The 15,137-nt window shown below is 37.8% G+C and overlaps 1 protein-coding gene across 1 annotated transcript in view; it reads left to right on the top strand.

The window, feature by feature from the left end:
• Positions 1 to 455: 455 nt before the first annotated feature.
• The window catches only part of FOCAD (focadhesin), a gene marked incomplete at its 3' end in the record, with an annotated part of 28,560 nt that continues 13,878 nt past the window's right edge, over positions 456 to 15,137 (top strand). The window contains exons 1-7 of the mRNA XM_010284018.1: positions 456 to 499; positions 8,068 to 8,169; positions 10,127 to 10,331; positions 10,937 to 11,143; positions 11,597 to 11,684; positions 12,375 to 12,577; positions 14,414 to 14,671. Coding sequence (XP_010282320.1) covers positions 10,152 to 10,331; positions 10,937 to 11,143; positions 11,597 to 11,684; positions 12,375 to 12,577; positions 14,414 to 14,671 — 936 coding nt within the window. The remainder of the gene's footprint in view (positions 500 to 8,067; positions 8,170 to 10,126; positions 10,332 to 10,936; positions 11,144 to 11,596; positions 11,685 to 12,374; positions 12,578 to 14,413; positions 14,672 to 15,137) is intronic.

Here is a 15,137-nt window from a genome sequence, read left to right as displayed (position 1 = left end):
AGACAGTGACATAGTTGAAATCTGTGTACCATGATGGATGTTTGCCTATATATTTGCATTCAGAGAAGAGCTAATTTTCCATTTTTAACATTAAAGGTACCAGTTTCAGTTAAGCTGGGGACAGCAAATGTAAGGTATTGTAGAAGCAAACCATCAAAAGTTTTAATTGATGCATTAATTATTCTCTCTGCTGTTTTGCTCATTATGTGACAAGAGAAACAAAGACATGTGGATGCATAACTTGCCCAGAATTGTGTAGGCAGATGTGAGGAGGTCCTTAAGGAGGACTCAAGCCTTCTTGAGCATCAGTTTTGTTCCTGGGTTGTTCCTCTTATGGAAGAATCAGCTAATGTAACTACATACATGACAGTAATGTATTGATTTTTCTCAACAGGAATCTGCATGGTTTAGTAAAAACTATTTGGAAATTACTACAAATTCAAGCTATTCAACTGGGAAAAGATGGAGACGAGGCTGTTCAGAATCTGTATGGAATCAGGTTAGTTTCATGTTGGTTTTATTTAGATACCGTAATAACTTTTTGTTTGATTTCCAGAGAAAACTTAATTTAAGTAGTGTTGATAGTGGCTTTTAGTCTGTCTTTTTTTTTTTTTTTATTTAATTTACTATGCAGGTAGTCAAACACTGGCGCAGGTTTCCCACAGAGGTTGTAGAATCTCCATCCTTGAGAGATACCAAAACCTGACTCTATGCGATCCTGGGCAGTCTTCACTAGCTGACTGTGCTTGAGCACGTGGATTGGGCGAGATGCTCTGAGAGGTCTTTTCCAACCTAAATGATTGCCTGATTCTGTAATTTATTTTTTTTTTTGGTTGAAAGTTTTAAGGAGTTCTATAGTACAGGGATAAGATTGCCACCATAAGCCCAAAAGGGGCAATGGCAACATGAAGGCTGTGTGTGAGAAAAAACGAATAAATACTGGGACTTGTTCAAACACAGTAGCTGGATGATTGTGATTGCTAGTCCTTTTAATAAGTCTTTTATTTTAATACTGTGGAGCACTTCCCCTCACTTGTTTTTCCTGCTTTATTCCTGTTATCAAAGTATGAATACTTCTACTGTTAAAGTGGTTGCCATGTAAAAATAAAATTATTTAAAGATCATTTAAGTAGCATCCAGAGCTATTCATATAAAGCTGCTTGTTACGCAATAGCAACCTTCCTAAGGGTACATCATAGTGACTTCAGCCAGGTCTTGAGAAACCGTGAGTCAGTGCTGACATTGACAGCCACTATTGTATTTTTTTCTGGAGAAGGTCCCGGCTTGGTAGATGTCATGAACATTTTCCAACTTGTTTTTTATGAGGTTAGGAGGTATCATTGTAGCAGGCTGTAACTAATATGCTTTAACTGTATAAAAGGCACTATTTGGAAGTCAGGAGTCATGTCTTAAGCAAAATGAAATAGGGAAGAAAAGTGAAATGGACTTTGGACTGCTGGATGCACTTATGTTCCTGAAATCCCGTATGCCTTTGTTTTTCTAGCTGTATCTGTTCTTTCTACAAAGTCCACACTCTTATAGAACAGTTTTAATTGAAAAGGCAGGTAATGAAGGGTAGTAGGATGGAACTCTTCTGGAAACTTTCTCTTTAGTAGCAAATAAACTTATTTAAAGTCTCCTGCTAGTAGAGGCTAAGTTAAAGCAACTTAATCGAGGCTCCCTGTGAAAAAGAGCATAGTAGGATGTGGCCGGAATGAAGACACGGGAGAAAGAAGGTAGGATGAAGAAAGATTATTACTTCCCTCCTGCCCCCAAAGAAAAAAAAGTTATCAATGTTCTTTTCATCCCACATCCAAAACACAGCACTATACCAACTGTCAGGAAGAAAAGTAACTGTATCCCTGCTGAAACTAGCACATCTAGACCCTTACTATTTACAGGTGGATAGCTGCTGTCCTGATTGTGTGCATTTAGTTTTTATTCTGAACCTATCGGCAGTAATTTAGGGTAGTAGCACTGTCATGTCATTTAAAGATGTGCATTTTACAGTGCTGTGCTAGCAATTTTTAAGTTAGTGTTGACAATAAATTGCATCTACACACCTCATTTTTCTTATAGCTAATAGCGTTATCAAATGGAGGTTTCTCAGGCTGCACATTTTAGTGTTTCATTATTAATCACTGATCACTATGGAGCTTAGCAGATTTCTTTCATCATCCAGTTCAGTGCAGTTATATTAGTTTCAGAACACACAAAATCTGTCATAAAAGGCTTGGTTTTTTTCTGGCTAGTAAGCCTTTTTAATTTAGACTTGTGTTACATGTGCTGACTTTATGAAAGTTCCACTGACTTCAGTGTCATAGCAGCACTTAGATGACTAGAGACATTCCTTTCATTAGGAAAGGTAATTAATTCTTATAATATGACAAAGGTACTGAAATAAGCAGCTGCTATCTCTGTATGTCTATACAGGGCAGTGCACTTCCAAGGTCCTAGCATGGTACATGAACAGTATTTCTAGCTTGCTCCCTGATAAATGAACTTCTCTATGATGTTGCTGGATTCAAGTGCTAAACAACCAATGAGTTTTTTGCCTCTTGCATGCTGTTATCTTGGAAAGTTGCACTAAGGCAATAACCTCACCCTTTATAGTATTTGTATACAGGTTGTAAAAGACTTTTAACTTCAGTAAAATGTTTGCTACATCAAGGAAGGTGGACATATGAAGACCATGCATGTAAGTTGACCAGTTTTAGAGAAATGAATGTAGGAAGTGCCAAGCTTCTAGCCCCAGACACGAAGGCCAGACCTGTAATTATAGGCATACTTTGTGATCTTAGTATCTGTTTTTCTAAACATGCCAGGTAGTCCATCACATCAGCCAGCTTTCTGAAAATCCCCGTGTCTTCAAATTATTTGCCTGAACAGAAACCCACCTCTTTGGAAGAAAAATTGTTTGAAGAACAGGAGGAGAACCCAGTGTAAAAAAAAAAAACCCAACCAACCAAACAAAAACCTCCAAAAAACCTGCAAAACCCAAACTACAACAAAAACCAACCAATCAAATAACCCAAACCTGTCTTCTGAGCTCAGAAAATTATTCCAGTGACTGATTTTTCCTCAGTGAAAATAGATTCTCTCTTCAGTCTGAATTTGCCTGTTTCAGTTGCCAACCTCTGATTTTTGTATGCTAGCTTGACACTTCTTGCTGTATAAAATTTCTGTTCTCAGAGAGGTACTTAGGCTGCAGTGACCCTATCCCTTAATCTAATCCTTGTTAGCTTGTGCTTATACTGTGAGATGTGTTTTTCTAGGCCTTCATGAGACATCCATGAGAATAATTAAACTTCTCCAGATTTTTAATAACTGACTTGAAAGATAGGTACTGGAATAAGAGCACAGCCTGTAGATTAAGGGAAATTATTATGCTTTTTCCTTGGCACTTACCGAACTGTATCTGAAGTACTGTGTCCAGTTTTAGGGCCCCCAGTACAAGGAAGAAGTGATAAACTGGAGCAAGTTCAGTGGAGGGCGTCTAGGATGGTCATAGGGCTGGAGCAGATGCTGTTCGCTGAAGGAATTAGGCATGTTCAAATTGCAGAAGATACCACTTGGAGGGGGCCTAACAGCAGTCTTCCCAAGGACTGAAGAATGTATAGAATAGACTATTTCAGTTGCAAGGTACCTACAACTATCATCTAGTCCAACTACCTCACCACTCCAGAGCTGACCAGAAATTAAAGCATATTATTAATGGCATTGTCTAAATGCCTCTTAAACAGTGACAGCCATGGGGCATTGACCACCTCTCTAGGTAGCCTGTAGCAGTGTTTGACCACTCTCTGGGTCAAGAAATGCTTCCTAACTTCCAGTGTAAACCTCCTCTGGTGCAACTTTGAAATATTCCCATATGTGCAATCACTGGATCCCAGGGAGAAGAGATCAGCACTTCCCTCTCCACTTCCCCTCCTCAGGAAGCTGCAGAGAGCAATGAGGTTGCCCCTCGGCCTCCTTTTTTCCAAACCAGACAAACCGAAAGTCCTTAGCTAGTCCTCACAGGACATACCTTCCAGCTCTTCCACCAGTTTTGTTGCTCTCCGCTGGATGCATTCAGGTACCTTCACATCCTTCTTAAATGGAGGGGCCCAGAGCTGCACACAGTACTCAAGGTGACGCCACACAACACTGAATACAGTGGGATAATCGCCTCTGTTGACCGGCTGGTTATGCTGTGTTTGATGCACCCCAGGATGCTGGTTGCCCTCGTGGCTGCCAGGGCACACTGCTGACTCGTATTGACCTTCATGTCAACCAGCACCCTGAGATCCCTTTCTGCAGGGCTGTCTCTCTCTCAATCTATACTTGTGCCTGGTGTTACTCCATCTGAGGTGCAGAACCTGGCATTTGTTCTTGTTAAATTTCATCCCATTAGTGATTGCCCGGTGCCCCAGTCTATCTAGTTTCCTCTGCAAGGCCTCTTGTCTCTCAAGATGGTCAGCAGCACCTCCCAGTTTAGTATCATGAGCAAACTTACTAATGGTGCATTCAACTCCTGAATCTAGATCATTGGTAAGTATATTGAACAGAACTGGCCCTCGAATTGAGCCCTGAGGAACACTGCTGGTGCCTGCCCACCAGCCAGATGTAGCCCCATTCACTACAACTCTTGCAGTGAGATTTTTCAGATCCTCAACCTTCAGTTCAACAGTTCTTCACCCAGAGCACTGTGAACCTGCTTATCCCACAGCTGTACAGCTTGTCCAGAAAGATGCTGTGAGGGACAGTGTCAAAAACCTTACTGAAACTACATCTACTATGTTCCCTTCATCGACTTGGTGGGTGATCTTGTCGTAGCAGGGAATCAGATTAGTTGGACAGGATTTTCCCTTTGTGAACCCATGTTAATGGTGCCTGATGATTGCATTATTCTTTAAATGCCTTTCAGTAGCACCCAGTATGATCTTCTCCATAATTTTTCCCAGGTAGCGAGGTTAGACTAACAGATCTGTAGTTCCCTGGGTCCTCCCTCGTGACCTTTTTGTAGATTGGAATAATGTTGTCTAGCTTCCAGTCAGCAGGGACCTCCCCAGACTCCCAAGACCTTTGGTAGATGAAGAAGAAGAAAGGCTACCAGGAATGCAGAGCCTGGTTCTTGGGTGAAGATCAATGGGCAGTGAGCATAAGTTTAAACCCGGAGTTTCTGGCTGATTATAAGGAAAAATATTTCACTGTGAGCACTGGAGCATGTTGCACAGAGAGCTGAGGTAAATTTTTTTGCTCTGAGTACAACAGTCAAGTAAGACGGCACCTGCAACTCTTGGAATTATCCTAGTCATAGGCTGCAAAGACTTCAGTGCTGAAAGTGAAATCTACTGTGACCTGCTTACTGCACCCTGCCCCTGTTAATGTTTTTTTCCCCTATACCCATTAGGCAATGGTACTTCCAGACTGATTTTTGGCAATTCCAAATAGAATCTCATTTAATGTTCTATTTCTTAGAACATGGATCAGTAAGTGTGCAAAACTATATTCTTTCATGCTGCTGCATGGTTTGGAGGCAGTTTGTTTTATTTTTGCTTTTCTCTTCTCTTTTTTGTTCATGTGATTTTTCTAAATGCTAAGACAGCACTAGCTTAAACACTGTTCAGCTAAACCAGACAGAAACCTAAATATCTGCTCCTGAAGAGCTTGTCCAGCTATTTTATTTTTAATTCTTTTTCCTGGGTGTGTATATGGTCTCATTATCTTAGCATGAGATCACCTCCGAATTTGACTTGCCTTTTTAAACAGAGTAAGCTAAAAGCTACTAATTATTTTTTATAAAGATTTAAATACAACATGTTAAATTTCCTTCTCTTTTCAGCTTCATTATAGAGGTGCTAGATATAACATGTTAGGTTCCATTGCTAAATTTCCTTCTGTCTTTAGGTACAATAGCCTTGTAATTTCTCTCAGTTCCATTAGCCCATATGTGTGATCATTTTCCTTGATTTTATTGCTCAAGCAGTATTTTTAGTTGTTCATCTACGTTATTGATTTTGTAATTATTTCCACTATTTAGGTCACCTTACTAAGAATGTTTAAACTTTCTCATGTTTATGTGTTATGACAGTAAATTAGTAGTATTTGCAATGTTGATGGCAAGTAGATTTTGGACATAGATTTGTGGTCATACTTGCAAGTCTTGATAGTGTACAGGCTCCTGTGTGTCTGCGTATGGAGATGACTTACCAACAGTTTTCTTTATCTGACTTAATTGCATTACTCTGGGTTTCTGCTGTTTTCTTAAAGGCACAGTTGTCTTCATGTCTGAGTAGAAATTACCTAAATCTGGTTTAACCTTCTTGCTGACAAGTTATACTATAAATATTCTCTTGATTTAGACCAGCTGCTTCTAGGCTTATATCCTGAGAACTGCAATTAAGTATCTCAATAAATAAAAGCCTTTTTGTTGATGCCCAAAAGCATATTAACACCTCTTGTTTTCTGAATATCCTTCCATGGCAAGAAGTGCTTTGTTAGTCTGATCAAATTTCCTACTTACTTCCACCTTAAGATCCAATGTAGTTTGAAGTTTTTGAAGACAAGCGGTTGACCAAAACTTATCTTCTCTTCAAGTATCTCAGATTTCTTTATAGAATTGTTTTGTAGCATGTAAGGACACCACAGTTATGTACTGTTACTGGAGCTACACAGCTGCAGAGTTCAGTGGGTCATATTGTTGTATTTGACTGTTGTCTTCTATTGAAGTAGACATTTGCAGTTCCTTTGGTTGCTAGCTGTATTCTGACCACATTATGAAGAAAACAAGAAGTATTAGGTATGCAAAATAATCTGTAACCAGCTTTTATAACTTTGTGGGCCTTTCAGCTAATGGCAATGTTTATTACTCTCTGATTATCCTCAAAAGTAGTCAGTTACCCAGAATTCAAACAAAGTTAACATTGAGAATGTAAAAATAACATAGTAAGGAGCACCTCTTCTAGTTTAAGGATATGTCTGCTAGATGATGTTTTTTCGGAAATAGTATCTTAGTAGGCATAGCATGAATCTAAACATTCCTTTTTATAGCAGGTAAGTATTACTTCTAGATTACTTAAGGGATGCCTTAGTGCACCATCACATTATGCAATTCAAATTTGCTCTATAACGGGAAAAAAATTAGATACATATTTTTAATTCTTTTATGGGATTCTTGCTGATGTCATTCACTTCACCGGGAGCTGGATTTGTTTGGCACTGCTCAAGGTGAAGCCTGTGTCATAGCACATTGCTGTTGAATGCAAGTGTGTCTCAGTGTATGTTGTCTTCTGTAAGAAAAAGACTGCTTCAGATCTTGGAATTTCTGCTCTTCATGGGTTTTTAAACAATAACAAACACCATTATAAATACTTTCTAAAAGGCTTATTTGGCTATATCACTCACTGTAGTAAAATTAACAGTATAACAAGAAAACTTACCGTTTCTTCACTGCAGTGTTCCATATGTGCTATACTTTAAGTGAGACAGCTCACATGCATGAGAGTGAATTAGCCTGTAAACACACACAAGGAACCTTGATGTTCTGTTAGAAGTGTGTTTGTGTTGTGAGTGGGTGCTGTCCTTCTCACTCTTTTTTTTTTTTTTAAATTCATTCTTACTGTTCTATTTAAAAGGTATGGTAAGGGTCTGAAAATGAGGCAGCCTCTCTTGAGATCTCAGGTGCTGAAGATTTGTACCTATACGTGAAAGACTGGAGTGGTGTGTGATGTGTGGTTCAAATTTTCCTGTGAGTATTACTTGGAGCCCACTGCTAGAGTCTGGTGCTGCTACCAATGCCTCAAATCAGGCCACACATTTGAACAGTGATCCGTAGATGTTTATTTAAAGAAAAAAAATCAGACTAAGACTTTTCAAATAGAGATTTTGTTTTTATTTTGTTTCCTGAAGTTCTTGTAAAATGTGCTTTTTTGGCAGTGTAGCAGTCTTGGCAAACCTGGTAAAGGGAGTTGGTAATAACCGGGGGTTAAATTGTCTATTTCTATAGCTGCTTTTATTTTGAAGATAATTATTTTGCACACTTGTTTTCTGCATTATAGTTCCAAATGTGATTTCTTTGTGTTTCAGGAGCACTCCTCATCCATTAATCAGTGTCCTTGAAAACAGGCCTGATTGCTGGCCAGTTCTATTGCAGCAGGTGACAGTATTTTTCCATCAGTGTCCAGAGAGGTAAATGAATGAATTATTTAAAAATAGCAAATGTAGATAACTGAATTGTATCAGTGTAACTTTTTTGTTGAAGGCAGCTGCAATGAGCAGTAAGAATTCTGTTTTTTGAAAAACGTAATTATAAAATTTAATTATACCATTTAAAGGTTGAAAATAGAGTATTAATGAGATACTAGGATAATCCATCAGAAATGGGTTTTTATAGTTTTTCCTTTTTTCTTTTATGTTGATAAAATTTTTATGGATGTGGAAAAATTGGTGCAAAATTGATAGCACCTTTGGAAATTCTTTTTAAATAGCTTTGATTATTTGCTTTGTCAAGATTTTGACTGCTTAGTCAATAAAGATGACTAGCATGCAGGTCTAACTGATCTATACAAAATGGTGGGATGATAAAGGGAAAGCACAGATGATTATATTTCACAGTAATGGATGAGTTCTTTGAAAATGATGTATGCGTCTTGATTTAAAAAAAAAAAACCACACCAGAAAAAATGAGTGGCACAGCTTTAATGTAAAATAACTTTAACAATGAACAAATATCCAAACTACCAACAATTTCAAGATTTCTTCATGCTTACCTCCAAGGAACTTGTCCAATAAAGCTTCAGTGTAGGATACCAAATGCTCTAGCAGCCTTAAAGACAAATGTTGTCAGTGATTTTACACCTATATGTATGCTTTTCAGATAAAAAGTATCTCTCTTGTCCTGTGTTCTGGAAGACTTAAATCTAACAGAGTAATAATACAGTAAAATTGACTTATGTGTTTTATTGCTCTGAGTAAACAAGTAAGTTTATTAATCTCTTCAATTTCCAGTAGGCCTAGACTACATAATCGACAGTAAGACTTTCAAACAGAAGTGTGTTTTCATCAATGTAATTGATCGGAGTATTTTAAAAAATACTGTTTGCAGACTTGTGCTTCCATTCAGTTGCTAAATCTGGGACTTGTCAAGAGTCCTGTCAGATGTTTGAACAATGGAATGGATAGTGGATTTTTTGCTAGTGGCTTCTTTTGAATTAAAACAGGAGTTGTTCTTGCTGAAATGGAAAATATTTTAAACTTGCTTTGCTGCTTTTTGTGCAAAGGTTTCTGTGGAATAATGTTCTAGACTGAGAATACAGAATCATAGAATCATTTTGGTTTGAAAAGACCCTTAAGATCCAGTCCAGTCATTAACTGATACTACCAAGTCCACCGGTAAACCATGCCACTAAGCATGACATGAACAAGTGCCACATAAGTTGATGTAGATGTATTGCTGACTTCTTTGCAAAGCTGTGCATCAGGGCTGAGTCTTGCTTAAAACTGACTTTTTATTTTGATTCCCTGTATATTTTTTAATGTATTGATCATTAGCTTTATTTGAATGTTTTATAATGTCAAGAACAGCTGATATTCTTAACATGGTTAAGCCAAAATAATTGTTCTACAATAAATTTCTTAGTGGGAAGCCATCTTGGTTAAAGCAAGACCTACTTCATGTAATTGTTTAAGACCATTGGGCAAAAACTGTCAAGGAATGGATAGCTCTTTCTAACTGAAATTAGGTTTTACGTGTTTTAAGAAGATATTTCTGAATAGCCTTGTCCAAATGCTACTTCAGAATGGCACACTAGTCTCATGACATTCAGAATGTCACTTTCTTGAATTGATGAGGAAAAAAAAGAATAAAATTGAGTGTCATAATCTGCACATGTATATTGAGTAGTATTCTTAAATATTGAGTCTTTTCACAATTGTACTTCATTGTATCATTGCTATGTGTTGTCTCATGACAGTACTTCATACTAACAAGTCAAAGGTTTTTTGTGGGATTTGGTAATGCCTTTCATAATACCTTTCTGTTAATTGCATCCTGTAAATTGCAGGGAATGTCACATTGCTTGAGATTTCCTTGTTGTTAAGTTTTCAGTAGAAAGCAGTCTTGGCAAACCTATTTCTTGAACTTCAGGGCACAGCGTTCATGTGTTGGCATCATGGCTCCATTTCTAAGATACCTGTATTGCGAACCATCTCAGTTACGAGAGTATGCTGAACTGCGAATGGGTTTGCTTAAGATCTTACTTCAGCCTCATGGTCCAAAGCACGAAGAAGCACCTTCCATGCTGGAATGCCAGATACTGCAGTTTCTGTGTGATTTAATTCCACACCTTCAGGTACAGTTGTTGCCTGACCCCACCTTTTACAAATAATTTCTATCAAAGCAATGATAGTAGTAGTAGTAGTAGTAGTAGTACTGCTTTTCAAGTGTGCAAATACAGCATTCTTTTCCATTTCCTGTAGACCTGATTTGTTGTTACTACAGAAATCTAACAAACTGGCAAACAAACAGATTTTAAAATTACGTTACAGAGGAAATATCCTAGGGTAGGATGTTTCCATTACAGGAATATTTACCTGCTATATGAAATCCCCACACAATTTTTTTTATGTTGCTGAGAGAACTCCAAAGGCTGAATTTGGTACTGCTTTTGAGGGAAAAAGGATTTTTCTCATCAGCTACCAAGAAACCTTTTTTTAATTCTTTCACGTGTTTCTAATTTTACTTCAAAACATAAAACAGCAGTTCATCTATTGGGGTTTTTTTTCCAGGGAAGTTGGGTAAGAGTTTATAAATGTGTTTCTTCAAAGTCTTAATAATATTTGCTATGGAAACATTGCAGAGCTAATAGAACTAATTCTAAACTTGGAATTCTGCATAGAGAGGGAAAGGGAACTAAACCAGAATGTGGTGGTTTTGTTTTTAACTATATCTCTACAGCTTAAAGACTTACTGCAAGTTACAGAAGCCTTGTTTTTTCTGCAAGAGCTATTCCTCAGCCTACTGCGCTACCCTGTGTTTTGGAAAGTTCATTTATCCCAGTTTTGTCTGCAACTGTTATGCTTCTGTGAAGTGTGTTTAAATGTAACGGGAGAATGCTCCTCTCTGATCTCCTTAATAGAGGACAACTTTGAGCTCTTAAAAGAGGTAGGAGTTCATGGGGGGAGGAAAGTAAAATAGTTGTATTCAATTTAAAGAATGTCATGTTTAGACAATATTTAGAGACATTTATACATGGCATTCATCTGCAAGTGACCAGTATTGTTTCAGAAACTTCTGGGGTTTTTTCTTGGTTGAAGACCTTCAGAAGGCAAAAACTTAACTGGTTCTCTATATATACCAGTTAACCTTTTAGTTGGGAGTTGGTTTAAACTGAGCTAAAATGGTTTGAACAAAGTAACAATTTAAAATGTAGTTACTCAGTTAAAATGCTATTTTTACACTATTCATATTCTTCATTGCATGTGCTTTGTCACTGTGTGTGCACTCACTATGATTCATGAAGAAACTCCTTAGAGATTTTTGGTTGTTGCCAATTTGTACTGTATAATGCTGCTGAAAAACAAAGAAGGCTTGAACCTCTTTATTTTTCCCTTGTAGGTATTTCCAGTGGAACAGTATATAATTGGGCTAGCACTTCTACTGCTGCAAACACCAGAAAGTCAGCAAAAATCTGTCTTGAGTCTAGGTAAAGCTCTTCTTATGGAAGGGGAAGCCACACTCTTAAGACTGTGTCTTTGTTTCTTCATGTTTATGAAAATAAACACTGCATTCCCCTGAAGTTGGATTGGGTGGTAAAATTTTATTTTATAACCAGGATACTTCATGAATTTAAAAAGTAACATTTGATCTAATGGCAATAAATTTTCCTGCTACGCTGACTTTTTCCATGGATGTTATTGTGTTCTAAGATCCCTACTGTCTTGGAGCTTACCTGTGTCATTTTTGAGTTAACAACGGGATATTCTCAGTGGAGATTCATGCATCCTGAATGGTTTCTTTTGAGTGATCTTAAGGGAGCAGGCCTGACAGTCATGGCAATGTTTGGCTAAGCTTTCAACTTAGCAGTTTTTGATAAGTGGAGGGGTTCCAGTAAAACTGACGGACTGTGCTACATTCCATTATGGTGTTTCTTGCTGCCATTGGGTACTTTGCTGTAAACAACAGAAATTTATGGGCCTGTAAACAGAATCAGAGTTTTACCAATAAGTCTCCTGCACTTTAACTTTAGTATGCACATACTGTAGTTCTGGGGACTGTTACTTTGCTTGACAAGAGTGTTTCCTAGAAGTGTTTTTGTCGTGCCTAAAAGTACAAATTATGTTAGTTCTTTTTTCCCTACATGATCTTTGTTTTTTTTCCACCTTGTCTTAAACAGCCTACAAGATCCTTTCCTGTTCAGAAACCCAGAACATCTCAACCACAGCTCTTACTTTGGTGATGCCTGTGCTACAGATCTTATCTTCTACAACAGTTGGGGACTGCTTATCAGAGGATGATTCTGGAACTACCAGACAGCAGCTAGCAGTAAATCTTTTGGGAATATTACAAGAGGAAGGCGTGAAGGATAAAAAGAAACTGGTAAACTTACAAGATGTTTTTTCATTTGTGTAGTCCTCAATAGGTATGTGGCTGCCTTTCCATAGCTGATATGCTGCTTTTTTGCTTTTAACCACACCCAAAAGCTTTATTTTCTCCAGTGGCTTTTTTTTGGCAGTGATGGTAATGGGTAGTTGTTCTACTTGTAGTCCCAAGATTTTGAAAAATTGTAGAATGTGGCTAACCTCTCCTTCTACTTTGCCACTGAGGGATTTATATATATCTTATAGTGTTGGCAGACTGAAATTTCTGCTTAAACTGCTTGAATGGGGTGCCGCATAAAGTAAAAATGTGTTGATAGCTTGTTTTCATGCAGCTGTAATAACAGGAGAAGGGAGTGACAACAATTGTGTAGCAAACCCTTTGGGGAGGTAATGTGGAATGGGAAATACCAATGTATTTCAAGCTCTGCCAATTTTAGCAATTTTTTCCAGGCATTAAAAAAAAAACCAAAAAAACAACAAAACAACAAAAACCCAAAAAACAAAACACAACAAAAAAACTCTTGTAGTCTGACCTTGATTTCAAGTTCTACCATCTTGCAGGGGCAGGGAATGAAACAGTACAACTCACAGATCCTGAAGCTTTTCTTAGCCTGATGTATGTCCTTGGATAAACTTCACTTGTACGAATAAATGGCAGTTTCAGAACTGTATCCAGAAGAGATTTTTGGCTCCAAGTGATCTTGCCAGCCAGAGGGATTGCATTATATATTGCTGAATTTTTCACATACAGTAACTGTAATGCATAAGTAATGGAATAAGCTAATTTTAATGTTATTTTTCAAAGGCCATCTAAAGTGGCCATTCTGCCTTTCACTAGCAAAAATAAATTTGCATGGCATTCAACAGTGTGATTAAAATGAAATTCTGCAGTTTTATGGAGAACAGATTTTGCCAGTTAAAAACTCTTTTTCCCTGCTAATTTACAGGTGAATGGGCCGTGTCCTGTTGGAGTCTGAATTCCATTTCTAATATTCATTTGGAGACCTCTTTTCAAATACTTTGTGTTGACCTGATTTTTGTATAAATGTTGTTCTTCTAATTACTGCCTGACAACTACTGTCTTGATAATGGAAAGACATTTCTGAAAACATTGCATTTTCTAAGGAAACAAAGAATTTGTAGGGAAGAGATGTTTGTCTTGGATTAAGCTTTTTTGTTTCAATTAAAAACTTTGAACTTCGGCATTAATTTGCAGGAGCTTTAAAATATATATACTTTTACATATATAAAAACCTGAGTTAGGAAGATTCCTCATTTGTATTTTACTACTTTCCTGGTTCTAAATGTTATCTTCCGTGACTGCATCTGTAGAACATCTTGTTCTAAGAAGTGAAACAGTTAAACAAAAAACATAATGTTAAATAACTTAAACTGTGTTTTATTAAGTACTATCAAAAGTTAAGAGAATTTCCTTAAAATACTGTAGATGATACTCACACTTCTGTGATGCACTTGTCATTGTCAGGAATGGAAGCTTTTAATGTACTCCAGTTTTGTGGAGTGTCCATTTTAGTGAGGAAGTAGCACTGCAGTTACCCACAGGAACAGGAATGATGGATGCCAAATAAAGGGGGACCTCGTGAATAGAGAATTAGCAACCCATTCAAACATCCTTAGTGCAAGAGCTCATATAAAGGATTGTAAAGAAATGTATTGCAATTTATTCTTTATATTTATTGCGTTGGGACCCTAAAAAAAAAAAAAAAGATTTGTTTTGGATGACAGAATTGGATTAGTTATGTTTCTTCTTTGTTCTTTAGTGGTTTGTAAACATTATTTGTTTGAGGATTTCGTTTGTTTTGCTTGTTCTCAGGTGTCCTGGAAACTCCTTTTCCCCATAACCAGCTCTTACACCTCATTGTATACAACCTGGAAGATCATAGATCTCCTGAAAGAGAAGTCTGCAGTTATTACCTGGTTATCTTCAGTGAAATCACTGCTACCTGTTACGACTCAAGTCCCTGCCCATGTTTTTCTTCTGCTGGCTTATCTGCTAATCCAAGAAAATGGAGAGAGTCTTTGTAATGTACTCCAGGCTACTGCAGAAATAGCCAAGGCTGATTGTTCTCAGGTAAAAACTTACTGTTAGTGGATTTTGTTACAGGAATTGAGCTGAATTCTTCTTCAGAGAAGAAAGGCTGCCACAACTTTGTGACCCCAGCTCCGACAAGTGGCAAGACTGTGCCTGTGTTCCCTGTAGATACATGTACATGTGTATACCACATAGTTGTGCTTATATGTATATAATGCAGACACACAGCACTCAAGAACACAAAACAGCACCAGAGGCCTAATCCTGCTCTGCTTTCTGGCTGAGCAGGATGGAGGCCTGCTAGTGGGGATATATGTAAAACGTATGGATATGTACAGTATGGATCCCTCCAGCAATGGGGTGCAGACAGTCAGTGTGCACAGTAGGTGGCTGCTGGATCCCAGTCTTACCAGTTACTGGCAGCTGGGCGTACCAGCTCCTGAGGCTGCAGCTCCACTGCAGTTGCTGGTGCAGACTGTCCCCCATCCTGCAGAGGTGTACACGC

The sequence above is a fragment of the Phaethon lepturus genome, unplaced genomic scaffold (assembly GCF_000687285.1).
Source record: "Phaethon lepturus isolate BGI_N335 unplaced genomic scaffold, ASM68728v1 scaffold9483, whole genome shotgun sequence".
Lineage (NCBI taxonomy): Eukaryota > Metazoa > Chordata > Aves > Phaethontiformes > Phaethontidae > Phaethon > Phaethon lepturus.
This window is presented reverse-complemented; position numbering and strand designations above follow the sequence as displayed.